The sequence below is a fragment of the Artibeus jamaicensis genome, unplaced genomic scaffold (assembly GCF_021234435.1).
Source record: "Artibeus jamaicensis isolate MK-2021 breed Jamaican fruit bat unplaced genomic scaffold, CSHL_Jam_final contig_76, whole genome shotgun sequence".
NCBI classification, from domain to species: Eukaryota; Metazoa; Chordata; class Mammalia; order Chiroptera; family Phyllostomidae; genus Artibeus; species Artibeus jamaicensis.
In genome coordinates this window covers 20,327,819-20,348,400 of record NW_026521954.1, presented here as the reverse complement: position 1 = coordinate 20,348,400, position 20,582 = coordinate 20,327,819, and the positions used below count along the sequence as shown (strand labels likewise).

General features: G+C 50.3%; 1 protein-coding gene across 4 annotated transcripts in view; it reads left to right on the top strand.

Annotated features, from left to right (window-relative positions):
- Positions 1–361: 361 nt before the first annotated feature.
- Positions 362–20,582, top strand: part of CC2D2A (coiled-coil and C2 domain containing 2A) — an 87,872-nt gene continuing 67,651 nt past the window's right edge. For 2 of the 4 annotated variants that reach the window (XM_053672259.1, XM_053672262.1), the window contains exons 1-8: positions 362–637; positions 5,272–5,331; positions 7,315–7,395; positions 9,199–9,328; positions 14,062–14,150; positions 14,485–14,586; positions 17,604–17,705; positions 18,452–18,610. In XM_053672259.1, coding sequence (XP_053528234.1) covers positions 5,293–5,331; positions 7,315–7,395; positions 9,199–9,328; positions 14,062–14,150; positions 14,485–14,586; positions 17,604–17,705; positions 18,452–18,610 — 702 coding nt within the window. In that variant the 5' untranslated portion in view covers positions 362–637; positions 5,272–5,292. Of the gene's footprint in view, positions 638–5,271; positions 5,332–7,314; positions 7,396–7,726; positions 7,831–8,257; positions 8,326–9,198; positions 9,329–14,061; positions 14,151–14,484; positions 14,587–17,603; positions 17,706–18,451; positions 18,611–20,582 lie in introns of those variants that run through there. The other 2 variants (XM_053672260.1, XM_053672261.1) reach the window with 2 other exon arrangements.

Sequence of the window (20,582 nt, the reverse complement as noted above, 5' to 3'; positions counted from 1 at the left end):
CCCTCATTCCCCCTGCTCTTCTGAGCCATAACATTTATATCTTCAGTAATTTAGGGGGTTCAGAGAATAAATGGAGATTAACTGTGCACATTCACTCTCCCACATTTGACTGAGAAACACCCAGAGGCACATCCGCTGGGGCCCGGAGCACCGCCAGGGCGCCTTTGCCACAAAGGAGACACCCTCCCCCTGAAATGATGTCCTTTATGAACCTTAGCCGCCTGCCTCTGCGCAGGGCCCATCTGTACCAGAAATGCCCAGTGACCCCCTGACCTGCGGCTCTCAAAGCTTGACCTAATTTCTGCCCAGCTCCTCCCCAAGCTGATTTTCCTTTGTTCTTGTCCTGCAGGTTGCGCTCCTTGGCTCAGCATATTTGTGTGTCACGACTGTAACCTATCACTTTAAAAGAAAAAAAAAGCCAGCAAGTGACCTTCCTTAGGAACGAGTTGCTAAGTGGGTGTTTTTGCGAAGACTTGGCTGCAGCTTCCCCAGAGCCTGGAGCCGCCCTGGGACCGCCCCAACGTTCAGCCTTTTCCTTTGAGCTCAGAGAAGACTCCACAGTAAGACCTGTCTCTCTCCGCTTCCCCTTCACCCCAAAAAGCGGAATCTGCCACGTGCCTTGGTGAAGTTTCTTAAGGTAAATCACTTCCCCCTCCTCCGGGAGCAGGGCTGATGGGGGCCTGCTCTCAGTTCCCGTCTTGGAGTTCAGCCCCTCCCCCCAGGCCCTGAGCAGATTGAAGGACTTGCCAAGTTAGGAGTTCTCATCATTTTTACCCACGTTTTAGTTTCTAGAATTGAAACGTACCGCATCCTTTAGGCCGCTTTGATTAGAGCTGCCGCCTGGAGTCTGGTTTGCAGCAACGTTAAGTCAGCTTGTCATAGTCCCTGGGGGAATTCCTCCCAGACAGTCACTCTGCTTCCTGGGACGTCCAGGCCAGCCCACTGCCTACCAGTCTCCCAGAAACATGGGCTGCATGGTACACTTCTGGGCCCCTTAGCCCAAATGGGTTCAAAGGGTTCAGGAGTAGTTATTGCAAGCCTCCCTTTTCTTGGCATTAGAGAGCAAAGGGCCCGCGACAAAGGGCTGAGGATCACTGTGAAACGCTAATAAAGTCTAAGGGGAAATACACGTACAATATGTTATTCCTTTTTCATGGAACTTCTGGAAATCAACGCAGGGCCAGCATGCGGTGTCTCTGCCTCTCTCTCCTAGAGCTCATTTACAGAGTCGTCCATGGAAACATTTACTGAATATTAACAATGCACCAGGCAACGAGCTGGAATTTAAAGTGTGCAAAATTGAGTCAGACCCAGTCAGAAGTTCAGAGTTTCCCAGGAAGACAGACTGTAAACAGATAATAGTGCAATGAGAGATTTATAAAGGGGCCTGAGGTGCCCAGAGCCCAGCGGGACCACTCGGGGAGGGCCCGGGGCCCTCAGTGCTTCCTGTCGGTGCCCTGGGCACACATCCCAGCACAGCTCAAATATTTATACGCGCTCTTTGAAGGCAGTGCATGTTCTATCGAGCTGATTACATGACTCTCTAAAGCTGTTTGGTGGGAATAACTTGTAGAGCTGGGTGATGAATTCAAAAGGATGCGTGTGGCTCCTGCCAGGGCTCCAGGCTCCAGCTCCAACAGGATGAAACAGAGAAGCTAAGCGCTGTGTGCAGGGGAAGCTGCCCCTGTCGGGTGGGAGACCCCACCCGCGGAAACAGAAGGGAGGCTGCCTGGCGTTTGCTGGACATTTCACTGCCCACCTTCCACGAGTTACCCCTGATGAGAGGACCCCCGTGGAGGGAGGAGTCGAGGCCACACGCTCACAGGCCAGGGATGTCTGTCTCCTTGGAGAGGTGAAGGCGTAGCTTCAAGGGTGCACAGCTGGTGAACGCAGCCGGAATTTGAACCCTGGCCCATGTAATTTTTTGCAAAGCCCTCACTCTCTCTGGGAACCCAGGTGTTCACTGTTCCGGAGAAGGGCACACATATTGTGTTCATTTTTTTAAGCAGCCAAGGCTGAGATGAAGACGATTCTGCCCTTTTCATATACTTTCATTCCTTTCTCCCCACAGCCTGTCGAATTTTTGACCTCGATCCTCTGAGGTTAGTCCATTTGTCTAGGTGAAGGTATCAGTACTTTCCTTCAAAAATGTGTTTGGTTTTCTGTACTGAGCTAAAGAAATCATTAACCTAACATCACCAAAGCTCTTTCTCACTGGCACAGCGCCCCACTGTTTTCCGGTGTAAATATTTCCAGAATCACGGGCTCGCAGGACAGTGACTGATACCACTGACCAAACAAGAACAGGTGGTGAGACAGACAGACAGACAGACAGATAGGTAGAGAAGCCTGAGGGAGGACTCTGGAGTCGTGTTGGGGACAAATTCTGAAGGCAGTGTTTAACGGCAATCATCTTGGGCAAACTGTGCAACCTGCCAGAGGTAACCTCCGGGGACACCTGGGGTTCCTTTCCTGTAAACCGAGGCGGGTCCTGCTACGTTAGCCATGTTGTTGTGAGACCCGGTGAGAACAGGCACCTGGAGAGAGCTCAGAACGAGCCTGCAGTGAGTCTTGGCTCTTCCTTTGATATTGTCCACGGAAATGTACTAAGAAGCACTCAGTGCTTGTGCTGACAAGCTGCTTATTAAAGTTGGGCTGTACTGATTTATCTTTTCTTACCAAGAGTGTTCCCCCCAAAATAAATTTTGATGTCATTTGATTTCCTTGGAAACTCATTCAAAGGTAATGACCAGGAAAGAATGAGAAGGAAAAGGCAGCCCCGTTACATGTTTCATTCTCTATTTCTTTCTTTCACATGCAGCATTTTTTAATTTACTGAAAAACCTCTTTTTAGGTCACGAAAATGTTTCACAGTTCCTTCGTTCTGGTTCGCAATGTTCAGAGTAGTTGATCAGAGCGCTTTTGTGTCCGTCAGAATTTTATTTTTATTATCTGCCCCCTTGTGCTCTCTAGATTCCCTCCTCTCCCTTTTCTTTTCTTATTTCCCTTCCTGGGTTTTGTGCAGCCTGGGAGGAGGTCTGGGTGGGAGACAGTAGAAATTCGGGTGCTCTATTGCCCTTTAACATGCTAATTCCCCATTAGGGTCAGCAACACCTTGTACACCTTAGACGGGGCTGCTGAAATGGACAAAGCCAAGTTGAGATTCAGCTTCCGGGGTTATCGGGGAGGGTTTATGATTTGGCAGCCCTCACATTCCATGTCCCCATGTGCTCATTTATTCTTCCCAGCAGCCCAAAGGAGACAATGAAGCTCTGACAGGCTCCAGAATGTGGCTGTGAAGACGCAGCCAGTAGAGTCAGGCATTCATTTGGAAAGTATTTACTGAGAGTCTGCTGCGTGTCCTAGTCCTGGGCTCTGGGGATGATCCTGCCCTCTTATGGCTTATATTCTGATGGGGCATGAACAGACAATCACAAATAAAGATGCATGTCGACTGGAGATAAGCACTGAGGGAAAATAGACCCTTGTATGGTAGTTAGTGAGTTCCAGGAGGGGAAGGCGGACGGTCAGCATCGGGTTGGGAGTGTCCATGGAAGACCGCTCCAATAGAAAGAAATCTGGACAGAGTCCTGAGGAATGGAAGGAGAGAGAGAGCCACGCAGACGCCTGGGGCACGAGCGTTCTGTGTGGGGAGAACAGCAAGCACGCAGCCCCCGAGGCCAAAGGACTCAAGCACAGAACCCACAGCACCAAGCTGGCTGTTGAAAAAACTAAATTTCATCGTGATGAGAACGGGAAGTCTTTGAAGGATTTTGTGTGGAGGAATGACATGATCTCAGTTAAATTTTAAACAATTCTCTCTGATTTCAACACAGAAAATAGACTATAGGTGCATAGGTGGGAATCAGAGAAGCTAGGGGGTCTTTGGGTGAGGCCACATGAGAGACAGGGTGTCCTAGCAAAGCGATAACAACGGAGGTGGTAACTGGAGGTGGCTGAATTCTCAGTATGATTGGAAGGCAAAGCTGTAGGGATGTCTGATGGGTTGGGTGTGGTGTGTCCTGTGAGACTCAGATTAGAATCAAGAATGACCCCAAGGTTTCAGCCTGAGCAGAATACAGTTTTGTCTCTGGGCACAAGGGAGGTCGCAGGACCAGCTGGTTGGGTGTCAGGACACGGAGCTCCATCTGGAGCATGTCAAACCCATATCTCTCTAGCACTTGGACAGTTGAGTCTGGAGTTTGGGGGACACATGTGGCCCCAGGAGGCAATTTGGAGAATATCGGTACATCGATGGTCTTTAAAGCCAAGCAACCGGATGAGACCCCCCAGGGGATGAGTAGAGCCCAGGGCACCCCGTGGGGTGGTTGGGAGACGAGGAGAAACTAGCCCAGGAGTCTGAGAAGCAGCAGCCTGCGGGCAGGAGGAGAACCAGGAAACGCCATGTCCCAGAAGCCAAGTGAAGACAGTATGTCAAGGAAAAGAAAGGGATGGGTCACTTGCCTTACTATCTGCCTCTCTGTCCGGTGGAGCAAGATGAGGACTGAGGACCGATCGGTAGATGTGGTGGCACCGGGGTTGTTGGCAAGAGCAGTTCCGGGAGGTGCTGAGCTCAAAATGCTGACTGGGAAGAGAGGGTTTGCAGAGTTTTCCTGGGGAAGATTAAAAAGTTGAGCAATAACTAGAAGGAGACGTGAAGTGAGGGAGGTATTTTTAAAGAAAGGGCCAGTCCCAGCACTTTGTGCACTGAGGGCCATGAGCCAAAGGAGCCAGAAGAAGTGGCCCTCCAGGTGGAAGGGGAAATCGTCCTAATCAGGCTCTGGAGAAGGGGCAGCCCAGATGCGAGCAGGGACAGTAGCAAGTGGAAGCAAAGGAGGTGCCATGCTTCAGTGGGGAGGGCGAGGGAGATGTGGAAACCCTCTTCGGTCTCATCTCTGGCTCAATGAAATGAGAACCAAGGTCAAGGGTAGAAAGGAGGAGTGGGAAGGTGGAGGTTTGAGGCTGTGAAGTATCTTTGCAGAGCTGGGTCTTCTGACTGCAAAGGCAGGACCGCTGCCTGGCTCCCCACAGCTGCCCAGTAAAGAGGGGCTCCTTGGCAGACCGATGGGAACAAGAGGCCTGGCATCCCTCCCATTCCCCAAGGGTTCATTCCCTCCAGTCCTGGGTCTGTGAGAACGGATTCCTTGTGAATGGGGCATCTACTCAATTCAAGCACTTTGCTCGCTACCCATGGAGGTCAACTTCACATTCATGAACAGTAAGAAAGGCATTCCACTGATGCAAAGGCCTGACTTCTTTGTTCTTTGTCAGGGAGGAGCCATCACAGCCAGAATGGATCCCAAGGAAGAAAAAATGAAAATAATCACAGAGGTAAGTGGTTGATTAGATGCCCTCTAGGCTGTGCTTGTGTCGGCTGTGCACTCACATCGCACGTGTTTGTGAGGGAGGACACGAACTGCCCGGCCACCGCACTGCACGCAGAGGGCATGTGGTGAGGAAGAGGGTGGGTGGTGCAGGCACTGCAGGGGTTTGCTTCTGCTTGTCCCCTTGTCATGGATTCTGACACACAGCAGTTTTGAGGCACCACCTGCTATAGGAGCGAACTCTGCTGAAACCCACAGGTTTTCAGAGAAATTCAGAATGAAGGCAGCAAGCATAGATTAGAACCACCAATCAAATCCTCCGTCTCGTGGAGTCCTGCAATTTCTAACTCATTGTGCACAGACATCGCTAAACTCTGTCCAGGACAGAGAAGGAAAGATGTGTCCAGTTTGGAGACTGTAGACCTCCAAACAGGGGGACTTATTCCCCTCAATCCTTGCTTCTGTCCCGGCTCCAGGGCTCACAGACCGGAGACCACGGAGACAGATAAGGAGACACTACGCTCTTCTCAACAGTGTTTCAAAAAGACCCGAGGAATACGTTTCCCAGATGAAACCTCATCACTCCACATTTGCTCATTCATTCATGCAGCAAATATTTACTGTTCTCCTGGTCCCTGGGCAAACAGCGGGGATACACCTCTGTGCCCTCGTGGAGTTTACCTCCTATGTAATTTGAAGTCCTGTGGGACTGCTTGTCACTGATAAAGGATCAGACCATTATTGGAAAGCAAGAAAGAACCTAGATTTCTCATAAGGCCATTCTAAGGCAGTAAGAACTTAGACTTGACTTCGGAACCCTACTTGGGTACCGCAGTGCTATCCACATTGTGTGTGTGATCTCACTTGGCGGGTTTCTGAGCTCAGAGCACTCCCTCCCTGGTGGGCCCCTGAAGGGCAAGGTCCAAGTGAGACCTGCCCCCAGGGGATGTCAGAGAAGAAGGGAGGACAGCTCACACCGCACCCATGCCCCGGATCACCTCCTCTGTAACTGAAGTTCGTGTCTCCTCCAATCCTGACAGCCAAGGGCACGATGTGTGATTGGAGCCTCGGCCAACAGCCTACATTACATGTCTTTGAACTCTCATGTCATTAAAACCCATGCTTTGTGTTCCAAGTTCGTTTCTGTATGAAAATTTTGAAGTTCCCAATTTTAGAGAAGAACTCTAATATGGTATACCAGGAACAGGTTCTGACTTTATCTTGCAATTACTTTTATACCCAGAAGTGCTGGCTCCCCAGTTTGAAAAACTTCAACACTAGACAAGTTGAACACTTGACAATTTGAGTGCATTCATCTCTCACATTTTATGAATAAAACATTAGAGAATGCAATATGGGAAAAGAAAACAAAGTTTGCACTGTTGAAGGGTTTCTCACTTTTTTAAAAGATCTGCTAAGTGTTTCTTTAAATCAAAACCTCCCCCGCGATTCAACAACATGTGTTATCATTATTCTCCCCCTGATAGTAAGACCCGGGGCGCAGAGAAGCCCGACCCCTGAGTCCCTTCACGTGGTTCTGGGGCCGCCCTGTGTTAGGGCCCTTCATCTGGGCCAGCCCGCTGGTCCCGGCAGGTTCCCTTGTTAGCTGCTCATCAGGTTGTGACTTCTGAAGGCAGGAGGCATCTCCGTGCCCCCCAGTACCAGGAACACAGTAAGTGCTCAATAAATGCCCCTTGGGGAAGGAGCACCTGGGACCGGGAAGCCCCGTCGCCCCATTCCCCAGGTTTCCCTTTGGAAGCATCTTTTCAAGGGCGCGTCTGTTTTGTGCAGAGCAGCTGGTCCACTCACACTCGGTCTCGGTGCGTGGAGGCCCCGGGGCAGGAGGGCGGTTTTAATTTCAGTACCTAAAAATCACCCCGCCTTTCTCTCTGAACGGTTCTTTCCAAATGTGTACACACACACACTCACACACACTCACAGAGCAGGTGACACACCAACTGACGACTCTGTCATTTGCATTTTGACAAAGGAGGTCGTTGAAAATGATGAGGATGTAGGTGTGGGGAGAGAGAAGACTGCAAAGGCTCGCGGACACAGAAGAAAGAGGCAGGTAAGGTGCATGGCCCACCTGCACCCAGGGGAACCTCCGTCCTTCTGTGGGGGAGGCGGGGACGTGCGGACGGCCCAGGTGGGGCCCTCCCCGTGGCACACAGGACACTCACAACAGGACCCCGGTCAGTACCTTTTTCCTCTAAGATCACCCTCTCCTGGGAGAGAAAAATGATGGAAAGGGCCCCAGCAGGGTTGCCGTCAATGGCCACTATTAACTAAGACCGACAATAGATGGCAGTGCAGGACTGCAAATCTTGGGGAACCACCCCCCCCCCCCCTTTCTCCAACTCGGAATTCTGCTTAGGTCTGAGCGGGAGGCCCACTCCCTGCTCCCAGGGCTGCTGGCAGTCCCCCCCCCAAGCTCTCCTCTCCGCAGCAGTGGCCCCCCTTAACCGGGAGCATCCCCACTTGAGTACAAGGTCAACTTCTCAAGGTAACAAAATCCCTTGGTAAGAATCCTTGCCCTCCATGGATGGATGATTTCTTTGGAATACTCCAGATGCCAGCCAGGGAAGGGAGGGACGGCAGCGCCATTTTGAGCCAGCAGCCCTGAGATGGGGCCTGTGGAAGGGGGGACTGGAAAGAGTGGGGAGGTGGGGAGGGCACCCGAGAACCGGGCGGGGAAGAAACCCTGCTGTCAGCTCCTCCTCCCCAGCGCTCTGCAGTTGCAACCAGCCGGACTTTGGGGCAGATTTTTGCTCCTGCAGCTGAGACAGAGCCGGGGGGGGGGGGGGGGGGGGGTGCGCGCCAGGGATGGGAGGTGCTGCCCAGCCACGTGGCTGGTCCCTCTGGCCACTCAGGGAGCTGTAGCCCCTTGCTACCCGGTGAGCAGTGGCTCAGCAGCCAAGGGCAAGGGGACCCAGGGAAGCAGCCATGGCCGGGAACAGAAAGAAAAAGGGCAAGTGCTTAGAGCAAGGCCACAAGAAGGGTGAGCTGGGCGACCAGGGTTAGCGGGGCATGGGGTGCAGAATAGAGCCCAGGGCCAGGCATCACTCTGGGCATCAGCTCATTAACTGAACAGGCACCAGAGCCCTGATCACTGACCACACAGCAGCCTCTGGGGCTTTGTGGTAAACTTTCAGTAATGATTCTTAACTCCAGTGACACTTCAGAGTCACTGGGGGACTTTTTTTCTTTAAGTAGATGCCTCAGATTCCGCCCCCACCCCCACCCCAGCTACCCAGGCCGTTTATTTACACCAGAATCTCTGTGCTTCGCACAATGCCTGATAGTAGAGGCATCTCAGTGGGTGGGCTTTTTAATTTCCCTTCTTTTACCGAGGAGGAAGGAGGAAAGTTCGAAGTCAAACAGCCTTCCCAGAGTCGCACAGTAAATCTGAGTTCAAGCCTTCCTCCCACCACTCAGCCTTGGCCTCCATGGCCACTTTCGCTCACCTGCTTGCCCTCCTCTGAGAGTCAGGGCAAGAAACCAAGGGCGACTCTTTGCCCTGGGTCACCCAGGGACACTGAACAGCTGTTTCCAAATGAGCTGGAGTTGGGATCAGATAGTTTAGTTGTGACTTTCCTGCTTCCCATCTCTCTAAATATCCACAGAGCCCTGGACATTCTACCTAGAAGGAGTGGAAGTATTCACTTTATTATGGGATGCCCTTAGAGAAACTCAGGGTTGGCGCCGCCTCCCTGCAGAGTGGCCGCAGAGACGCAGGTAGCCGGGACCACAGTTATCCAGATCTGAATTGTGTGCAGGCCTGTTCCCTGTCCGAGTGACCTGTCTCACCCGGAGACAGGACCCGAGTCACCTGAAGCCCCGGGAGTCACAGCCTCTGCCCCTCTGCTCGCAGCCACAGACCACTGACCCCGAGGAAATGGTGTCTGGCAGAGCCGATCCCGGTGGCCCGCAGGAGCCGGTGCCGGTGGACCCCGACCCCAACACTCAGCTGCTGGGCACCACGGCCCGGAGAGGCCCTCGAAGTGAGTGTCTCGTGGTTCAGTTCTCTGACCACTAGTGATGCTGGGCATCTTTTCCTATGATCATGGACCATCTGTGTATGGTGTTTGGAGCAATGTGTATTCTGCGCCCATTTTCTTATCAAATTCTTTTGTTGTTAATGTCGTTGAGTTGCAGGAGTTCTTTATAAAATGTGGAGAATGACCGCTTGTTGGAGATAGGGTCTGCATTATTTTCTCCCAGTTCATCATTGCCTTTTTGCTCTATGGATTGTGTCCCTGGATGCACCAGACCATTTAAATTTGACGTAGTCCCTCGTCCATTTTCACTTGCCTATGCTTTCAGGTCATGTTCGAGAAATCTCTGCCAGACTTGGTGTGGCGAAGGTCTCCTCTATGCTTCTTCTAGGAGTGCTATAATTTCCGGTCTTACCTTTAGATCCGTAATCCATTTTGAAACTCCTCTTTTATGAGTTTCCCTCTTTCTGTTTGGTGCCAGTTAAGGGACGGGCTTTATTCTTTCACGCGTGGATAACGAGCTTCCCAATACCATGTGTCGAAGAGGCCGTCCTTCTCCCACTGAGAAGTCTTGGGGTCTTTGCTGGAGATCACTTAATACAAGGGTTTATTTCATGACTCTTATCATGGGGGCTGGAACAATAACCAAAGCCACCTAAGCCATGGGAGCCTCATTGATAAAATGGGGACAATAAAAGCCAGGCTTTGCGCAGCTGTCATGGCAACAAAACCCGCTGATGAACTGAAAGCCTCGCTCAGAGGGTCTGGCGTATATCCAGTGGCCTCCTCCACCTGGAAGAAAAACTCTATGCTAAGTAACTAACAGAAATAATTACCTTTCTTGAGGCTAAGACGTGACAGGCACCAGGCTAAGGGCTTTCCATGTGTCACATTAGTCCTCACCATCGGGCATCGCCGTATAAATTGGGGAACCGTGTTTAGGGAGGACCGATAGCTAGGGGTGGTGGAGCAGAAGGCCAATTCCAGTCCGCAGGCCTCAGAAGCTGCACCACAGATAGCATCCTTCTGCACCCACGAATCTCCACCCTGGCTGGACGTTGAATCGGGTGGTTCAACTGGCACTGTCCACAGTGGTGCCAGAGCCCCCCGGGGACCTGCCTACGGGCAGGGAAGCCAGCTCAGAGTCCTCACAAGATTGTCAGCCTGGCTGTGCCTTCTTTACCCTAAGTGTGTCACTCGGGTAAATCACACACCTGGTTCTCCCAACCTAGGTCAACCCCTTCTCTATTGGGATTTTGTCTGTTTGTCTTATCCCAGCTCCTTACCTTTCAGAAACCAGTAGATAATGTCTCCTCCTTTGGGAAGTTTCCCCTTGCCCACTGCCACCCCATTTGGGCTGAGTAGACGTGCCCCACTTTCCGTGGGTCCTGGCCCATGTGAGTGCCCGAAGTCTTTCTTGTTGGCACACGGCCTCCCCTCCCTGCTGGACTAGGACTCTTTGAGGACAGAGACTGTCAGCTCTGCTGAGCACGGTGCTGGTATACGGACGGCACCCCGCGATGCCGACTGGGTGACCAGTTGTCTCAAGTTGGCCATCCTGCATTTGACTGGGGGCTGTGTTCTGGCTCAGATGTGCTCCCTCACCCCCCCCCAACTCCATGCCCACCAAACACTTCCAATTGTGTCTGTTCACCTGAGGCCAGAATTTTGACTTCCCAGACCTCCTGTGGATCTGGCGTACCCCTCAGACCTACCACCCAGCTCCTCACCTTGAACCTGCAACCCTCTCCACATTGTAGCATTCCTTCAGGGCTCTGAGGGTTGTCAAGGTCAGACAGCATCCAGACACGCAGACGCTGGCACCCCTGGTTATATGGCCTCCCCCACTGCACCGGCCGCGCATGCAGAGGTACCACTTCCCTGGTAACGGGAGCACAAATCTACGCAAGGAACACTTTGTCTTCTAATTTGCTATTCAAACATGTACATAGTCAGGACATTCCCAACACAGCAAGCACTGCACTGAGCAGGCCCTCGTTCCAAATCAAATAAACCTCTAGAACAAAAGCGCACACATTCCCCCGTGATTCCAACTCCGCTTCAGGGAGTAACTATCAAATGTTAAGTGGTTTCTTATGAACATAAATTTCTTCATTACAGACATCTGTTTTCCGTTTAATCGTGTTGGCTTCTCTGATTAAAACACTTCAGAGCCAATTGCTCAGTATTGATTGAAAAGGAAGTTTGGAACCTGGTGAAATCTGATGCCAAAGACAGGAAATAATAGACCATTTGGTTTAGGCATACTTTCCAAAACCCACAGGGAGGTGAGAAGACTGGCCCAGGAAACACCTGTCAAAGGGACAGGGTGAGACGGAGAGCCACCCAGGGGAGCAGGGTCTGGGGTGTTCTCGGAGCCTTGCTGCTGCAGAAGGGAAAGAACGTTCTAGTCAGAGGACACATCTTGGCGAGGCAGGAGTGCCAGAAACTCCCCCCCAGTGGAGACAGTGCTGGCTCTTACAGGGCTGAGAGACAAGTATAAGTAAATAGTACACTGTATTCTATAGTATTTTTTTATTTCCTGAATATTATGATGTTTGACATCTTAAGAAAAAATAAACCTTTCTAGTTGGGGAGAGACTAGCTCATTCTTAGGACAAAGGCCCCGACGGGAGCTGGCCCGATGCACAAACTCACCGACCCAGGGCCCACCCAGCCCCCTCTGCCTGGCCCGCTCCCCAGCAGGCGATAGTCCTCTGTCCAAATCACCCCAGGGCCCGGCACCAGGAGACCGGAGACCACCCCGTAGACTGGAGCCCACCCAGCTCTCCAAACTGGCCAGTGCCGGGCTGCTCCCCCTGCCCTGCCCCATCTTTCCCTCAGCAACCCCAACAGAGTCCGAGGCCTGAGCTCTCCCTGCTCCTGCCTCCTGCTTCCCAACCGCCTGGTGTCTTCCCGCGCAGCCCTGTGTGGTCCAGCTCTCGGACCTGGGAGGATAATGGACCTTGAGTCCCAGGCCTCTCCGCTGTCTCCTCTGTGGCCGCACCTGACCAACCATCTCATAAAGGAACTCAGAGAACGCAGAACATACAAGTTGTTATGATTAGTTATAAGGAAAGGCTTTCTCCAAAACACTCCTTTTCAGCAAAATCCCCCCCAAAGTCACGTGTCCCCATTTTTGTCTACACCCTTGAACCTACTGCACTCTAACTCACAGCCCCACTCCCCATCAAAACTGTTCCTCTCCAGGTCGCCCGCGAAGACCCCTTTGCTCAGTTTGGCAGTCAGTTCTCAGTCTTTACCTGCCTCAGCAGCACTGGCTGAGCTCTCCGCTCCCACCTTCCTCTGCACCTTCCTTCTGGACTCTGCTGTCCTGGCTGGACGTCTCCCTCACTGCTGTACGCCAAGTCCTTGCCGGTCTGTGACCCATTTTGAGACACAGTTTACTCAACTGAAACCGAGCTGATCTCCTTCTCCCCACCGCAGGCTGTTCCTCCTGGAGTTTCCCCATCTCATTCAGTGGGCGTTTCAGCTTTGCCGCTGCTCGGGTCCAAACCTCGGAGTCCTTTGTCATTCCCGTCTTTCTGTCTGCCCGCATCTCATCTACCAACAAGTACTGTGTGCTCCACCTCTAGGACTGATCTAAAACGGGACCGTTTCCCACACCCCCTCCACTCCCAGCTGGAACCCAAGCCACCCCGAACTCTCACCCAGAGTATCCCAGTTCTCCGGGTCTCCTCGCCCCCGCTCTCAGGCCAGCAGCCCGAGTGGACTTGTGGAAACAAAGTCACATCACTCTGTTCAAATCCTCCAGTGGTTCTCAGTTGACTGGGAGTTAAAGCCAGACTCTGTCCGGTGACCTACACCTCCACAGTTTGTCCCCCCCCCGTCTCTGTGACCCCAAAACCTAGCGCTCTGTCCTCTCCCCCTGTTCCTCCTTTCTGCTCTGGCCTCACATGCGGTGTGGCCCTGTCTCAGTCATGGCACCTGGAGCTGAAATGCTTGTCCCCCACTGTTGCCACGCCTCCATCTCTCATTTTCTTCACTTGTTCCAACATCACCCTGAAGCCCTGCTTGGCCACTCAACTTAAAACTGCAACACGCCCCCACCCGGCCCTCCTTGCCTTCGATCCAGCTCTGTTGGTGGTCCTACGACCTCTGTACCACCGTCATACTAAACATACTACTTGTTAACGGTCCCCTCCTGCCCACCAGCAAATATGCCCCATGATGTTGGGACTCATGTTTGATTGTTCACTGTTCTGTCCCTCGTGCCTTGTACACCTAACAGGTGCTTAACAAATATTTGTTGGTTGAATTCTTGAAGAGTGGAAGAGACTGTCATCTAGCACTTCCAAAGCTGGGTTGTGTCCAATACTGGTGTTCTGTCACAGACACACTTTTGCTAGCATATTCCAGCTTTAGAAGCTTTGCGTATCATTTCCCCTCTTGGAAATTCTCGAAGCCTGTTCAGCAATCACTCCCTGTGACCCGGCTGTCTCCCCCTAAATTCCTCACCCTCCTCACGTGTTTCTGTGCTCCCCAAGGGCTTGTGCGAGGCCCAACTCCGGCAGGACCAAGGCTGCCGCCGTCAGTCTCGAAGAAGCCAAGACCTGTGCTGATGGGCCAGTGGATTGCTCTCAGCATTATTTCTCATTTGCACATGCAACGTTCTAAACTTGCAAAATAAATTTGCATTCTCTTGTTAGTTTTTAATCTAATCTTCCCTTCGGAGACATAAATGTTGGTTTAAACTCATGTTCTTATATATTTTTCAGGCTTACCTCCGATCCCGTCAGCTTCCAGAACAGGCTTTGCGGAATTCTCCATGCGGGAGCGCGTGCGGGAGAAATTGCAGGCCGCAAGGGTGAGGGGACCCGTGACTGCTCTGTTCAGTGAGGACGGCAGCGCTCCGGGCCGTGTCTTTAGCTGGCTTTGTGTGTTCGCAACTGTGCGGAGTTGAGCACTGTGAAATGTTTCTCCATATATTAAATGTGAATGTAGTAATTTAACACTGGTGCAGATAAAAATTATGCATAAGGGGAACTCGATGTCATTTTTCTAAACCACCGCCCTTGTTCTCCTGCCTTGAAATGGTAAAGTGTGTGTCTTTTAGGGACAGTACTCGACCCATAGGGTGACTGAGGTTTTTACTGCGTCACTGACCCGACATAGCAGTAATGTTCTGTTTGATTTTTCAGTCCAAAGCAGAAAGCGCGTTGCTCCAGGAAATGCCCACCCCTCGGCCCAGGCGCCTACGAAGCCCCAGTGAGAAAGACCTGGAGACCGACTTTGGCATGGAGGTGAGAAACAGCCACCGTCTCTGCTTCACGATCATAGACAGTGAGACAGAATATGTCATTTCCAGCTGAGTTCTAGACCAGAGCTATGCCCAGAGGAGGAGTTAGATACTTGTTGATCGTTATAGTAGCTACTATGTATGGAGCACTGCCCGGTACCAGACCCTTGGCCAAGTCTTGTTTCCATGTGATCCCTTGTCATCGCCCCAGCACCCCTGGGGTCAGGTGCTACTTTTTTCATTTGCATTTGACAGATGAGCAAACTGAGGTCCAGAGCAGCTGCAAAGCTGTTGCCAGGCCACCGAGCATGTAGGTGGAAGCGCCCAGATTTGATCCCCGCTCTGTCTCATTCCCAGCCCGTCTCATGGGTCAGAGTTGCCGGATCCGTGACTCTTGCTGGGAAACAGAGAGGGAGAAGCACAGGGTCAGAGGGTGGAGGGGCCTAGAACGTTACTCTAAGGAGCCTCGATGCTTTTCTACAAGCCTTGGGAAGCTGTTGATGATGGGGTGGGGACGTGGTGTGAACGCACCGGGGTGATTGTTGTTGGAATCCGAGGTGCTGGTGGGGCATCTCAGTGTGTGCGCTCTTCTAGAGAGATCTGTAGAGGGAGGGGCCAGGCCTGGACTCACGGATTTAGGAAGCGTTTCCAGTGGGGTGAATGCCAAAGTGTGTGCCTTTGTTTCCTGGGGGATAGAAGACTGCGGGGGGGGGGGGGGGGGGGGGTTCTTGACACTGGGAGAAAAACTTACAGTCGAGGCCTCCGAGGCTGAAGGGGAGCCAGGCTAAGTCAGAGAGACGTGCCAGGAATATGGATGAAGGACAAGTGTGTGAGGGGTAGAAGGAGGAACGGAAGGGACAACAGCAAATGGCTCAGAGAAGTGTCTGTGAGTCTGATCCAACTGTTGGGTGTTGGTGGTGATGACGGCGTTGGTGGCTTTTTGCCACCAAGACGAAGAAGCACAGGGTTTGGGAGTATTTCTGGGGCTTCACCGCGGACATCTGAGATGATGCTTTTGCTTTTTCTGTGATGAGGGGCTGTAGAAATTTAATCCTTGTCCATCCCAAACAAGCCAATGAGTGCGTGATCACAAGGAAACTTGCAGCCGTGCTGGTCTGTCCTGGTCCACGGCCCTTGAGTAGGATGCTCAGCAGGCATCCTACTCAGTAGGTTTGCCGACAGCTCGCCACTGCGCTCCACTGAGCAGACTTTCCTGTTCCTTTGATTCCAATTCATTTTCCCTTGTAAGAGCCACGATGTTAACATATTAGAAATTTTAGAGAAACTACCTAAAATCCTATCAGCTCGGGACAAGATACTCATTTTGGTAGGTCTGTGAGTTTCAATGTCTGGTCAAGTAGGTTAAGTGGTAGGAGGGTTTGATCTCTCATACCCCGTCTTGTTTATACCTTTTGATTGGCAATCACCTCTCACTTGTCCGTGGTCCATGAGTATGAAACTTCCAAATAAAACTGGAAGTTTTAGAAGTAAAAATAGACTCCCTTGGCTTACAAGGTCTTTATTTCTCCTTGTGGACAAGATGTTGACTCACGTAACTATTATTTCCCTGTCCCCTCAGAGCCGTTCCATGGATTTGAGGCAAACGTCAGCTGACTTGTCTTTAGACCTGATCTCAGGTCCCTACTGGAACATCTCACTTACAAACATATTTCTCGATACACACACCTCAACCAGAAGGAGGGTCTCAAAAGTGGTCCATGCCCATCCTGTCTTGCAAAGAGTATAGCACACAAAGAACCCGATGCTGGACCTCAGCTGCCCAGCATGAAATGCTGCCAAGCTCATCACTAGGTGTGTGACCTTGGACGTGTAAGGTACCAACTCTGTGGACCCCACTTTCCACCTCATTAGAATAGGGATCCTACTAGAACCTAATTCTTGGTATTATATCGAGGATTCAGTGAGTTCACACATATTACAGAATTTCAAAGAGCACCTGGCATACAGTAAGCCCTCCTGATTCGAGTATTAGCTAATGTTAGAGGCTGTAGAGTCCGAGAGAAAAGCAGAGACCAGTTGGGAGTACTATGGTCAGTAATCCCAACACAGACCTGTGCTTATTCTCTTTTCCATTTCTTTTCACTTTGTCCTCAGCAACTTCTGATAAAAGAACAAAGCCAAAACACTAAACCCTAAGAACACCTAAACATCAAGGTGGAAGTAACACAGAACATTTGAACACTGGGTTCCACTGGACAGAGCCAAAATTTCCCTTTTTGTGGGCCTGGTTCAATGTGCCAGGCTCCCCAAGATCTGATCCTCTGACACACTCTACCTGTTGTCCAGCCAGCATCTATGGGACACTCCTTCCACCAGGTGTCCAGTGGGCTCAGAACTCACAGGAGTGACAGCAACCGCCCGCCCTGGAAGAGCCCAGGGGGTGACAGACATGCTAACAGACAATGGAGGTGCAGGGCGGTTGAGTTCCGCGGCAGCTGCTGAGTGGAGGAGCCAGGTCCTGGAAGGGGTGGATTTGAAGCGGGATGAAGACAAGGTGGGAACAGCACCTGGTGGATTATCAGAGGGGAGAAAGAACACCCATAACGATTATCAGTACAGCCAGTATAGACAGAAGGCTCCACTTCCAGTGTGGACAGCAGACCCGAAGGCCCACGACAAGGACAGGCCATGTGTCCCAAAGGGTGTATGTTGGACTTATTTACAATCAGACATTACTGATACTTTTCTTCATTGACTGTTTTGAAAGGGTCTTCTGTGAAGGATAATCTATTGCTCTATAGGAGAAATAATACTTGTCGTGTTAGGATTCATTGAGTATAAAATTTTATATTCATTTTGTCCTGAGAGACACAGCGCTGAGTAATATTCAACACTCTTAACCTCCATATAACACGTTTGACATCTGTCAGCCCTTCATTCCTTGGGAATGGCGATCCGCATTAATTCTCACAGAATCAGCCTTTTGAGGGTTAACGCTTGTTTCACAACATCCTTAGTTTCTTGACTTAATGGTGTACGTATCATTTTCCACTCATCCAGCCAGGCAGAGGGCCACAGAGGACTCCACACGAAGATGACTCCCAAACGCATGCGAGAGTGAAGTTCCATGATCCTGCACGAAAAATCAAGTCTAGACCCCCGGTGAGAAAGCTTGTCTCTTGGATCACACGTGTTTTAAATCATGCATGCTTGAAATCATACTTTTTGTTAGTCTGTGTTTCTCAAAAAAAAAATCCAATGAGAGCTGATGATGTACGTGACCTAGCTGTTACTGCCATGGGGTAGGCAAGAAAAATGTATGAGAAATGATTCCTACGTTCAAAACCCTGTGCTCATGCTCTAGAGAGATTAGAAGAATGCTTGACTGGGGCAGGGAAATGCGGGGAAGGGCAGGAAGTGCTAGCCATGAGATGATGTTTCGTTCTGAAGTTGCGTGCACCAGCATTCAATATGGATAAAAGGGGGATACTAACGCAAGAAGAACAACCCCCCCAAAAAGGTCTTTAAAACGAGGGTGACAAATCTTGTATTGATCATAACTAAAACTATTTCAGTTTTGGTTGACCTATAAAACAATGAATCCACTTTTTGGCATTTTAACCATCCTTTCAAAAGCTTTTACTGCTATAACTGCTTGTGGGAGTGTAAATTATCGCTGGTTTATAAAAAGCAACTCACTAAAGATGCTTACTAAACGAGGCCACCAACTGCCTGTTGGAGTGTCACAGCTCACTGCCCGTGGTCTTGTACCGTCCACAAAGCTAATACACTTCCAGGGCCCGGGATGTGCCTGACGCCATCAGCACCAGCCAGTGGTCGGGGACTGCACAGCGGAGCTCGTTTCAGCTCATGAAATCTGAAACCCTGTTGCTCTCTGCTCTCCTTAGGTTCCGCCTGGCTTCCCTTCCGCCGAAGAAGCCTATCACTTCTTTACTTTCAGCTTTGATCCCGAACCAGAGGAATCAGAAGAAAAAAGAAAAGTGAGAAGCAGAGATGGAGCAAACCAGGAGGCGGAGGAAGGAGAAGGAGAGCCACCTGTGCGAGGGGTAAGCCAAACGGTATTCAATATTGTGATGGTAACGCAGAGAGGGGTGATGATGTCAGTGACAATGACAATAACTGTGACGATAATGATGATCATAATGATGACGATGATGGTGGTGATGATGATGACATCCTAGCCAGGAAGGAGGTAGCTGGAGACAAACCTGCCAGCACCACACAGAACAGCTCATCCATGTCTTACTTGAAAGTGAAGGGGTACCAGGTTCACATTACTTTCTGTAGCCTTTGATTTCACCCCACAATTTGACTATTGGGGGCCTTGAATTTAATCTTCTCATCTTCAGTGAAGAAAACAAAATCAGAACAACGTGGTTTGCAGATTTTTTTGAGAGCCTCCACACAATGATTAGTATTCATTTCACATGCAAAACGTTGACTTTTCCCTGGCAAATGAAAGCTCACTCTTTCTTCCCACAACCATACAGACAAGCAGCGTTTTGGCCCCATGCCACACCCAAGCTGCAACTCTCAGGGTCCATAATCCTGAAAGGTATATGTGAGATAAAAGAAAACATGCCAGTAAAAATGTTGCGAAGGACTTGAATAGGCATCTCTCCAAAGAACATATATAAGGGCTTTAAAAAAAGCCCAGAAAATAAAAAGTGTTGGCAAGAATGTGGAGAGGTTGGACCCATGTTCATGGCTGATGGGATTGTTAAGTGGTGTAACTGCAGTGAAAAACAGTCCAATAGTTTTTCAAAAATTTAAGCATGGAACTACCGTACGATCCAGCAATCCCACTTCTAGGTATATACCCCAAAGTGTTGAAAGCAGGTACTTAGATGTGTGTACACCCACGTTCATTAGAGCATGATTCACACTAACCAAAAAGTAGGAGCAACCCAAGTGTCCTTCAACAGATGAATAGGCCAACAAAATATGGTATAAGACATACAATGTAATATTTCATTTACCATGAATAAGGAAGGAAATCGTGAGTCATGGTACAACACAGATGAAAGTGGAAGACATGCTAAGTGGAATAAGCCAGTTACAAAAGAACAAATATTGTATAATTTCATCACATGCGGTCCCTAGAGTTATCAAATTCACAGACAGAAAGTAGAAGGGTGGGTGCCAGGGACTGGGAGGGGGTGGGGATAAGGAGGTATTATTATTTTATGGCACAGAGTGTCAGTTGGGGAAGATAAAAAAGTTCTGGAGATGGTGCTGATGATTGTACAAAAGTGTGAATGTACTTAATGCCATAGGCTCTACACTTGAAAAATGATTAAAATGGTAAACTTTGTTACTTATATTTTACCACACTAAAAAATAAAAAGGAAAACATACCAGAATGCTTCAAAATGTGCATCGTTCCCCTGTTTCGGTGATCAAATTTTAATCCCTTCCCTTGAAAAATGCCTCCCAGAAAAGTCATTTCTTACCTAGGCCTACAAAAGCCTGGGCACACTTCAACTTGCTGTGTAATAACAGCTTTACAAAGCAGCGTCTAGCTTGTTCTGGCTCCAGATCTCTTGTGAGGCTGCAGACAAGGTGGCCCCAACTGCTGTCATGTAAAGGCCTGGCTGGGGCAGGGAGCCTGGCTTACAGGTGACCCAGTCACCTGCCCAGCAAGTGCTGGCTGTTGGCGGAAGGCCTTTGTCCCAACCTCCCCGTAAAGCTGCTTCAGCGTCCCCATGACATGACAGCTGGCTGCCCCCAAAGCAAGTGATCTGAGAGGAAGCAAAGAGGAAGCCACGGTGCCTTTTACGATGTGGTGTCAGAAGGCACATGCCGTCTGTCACTCATGAGCAGCAGGTCACTAAGTACAGTCCTCACAGAAGGAGGAGGAGAATCCACAACGTTGGAAGGCAGGACTGTCAAAAAATTCGTGGGCTTCTTCGAAATCATGACATTTCTCTCCAAAAGCACTTCTCTTTCCTTTTCCATTTTCTCCTGTGAAATCTGGGTTTGGGAAACCATCCTTTGAAGTCCCTGGTGCTTCGAAGC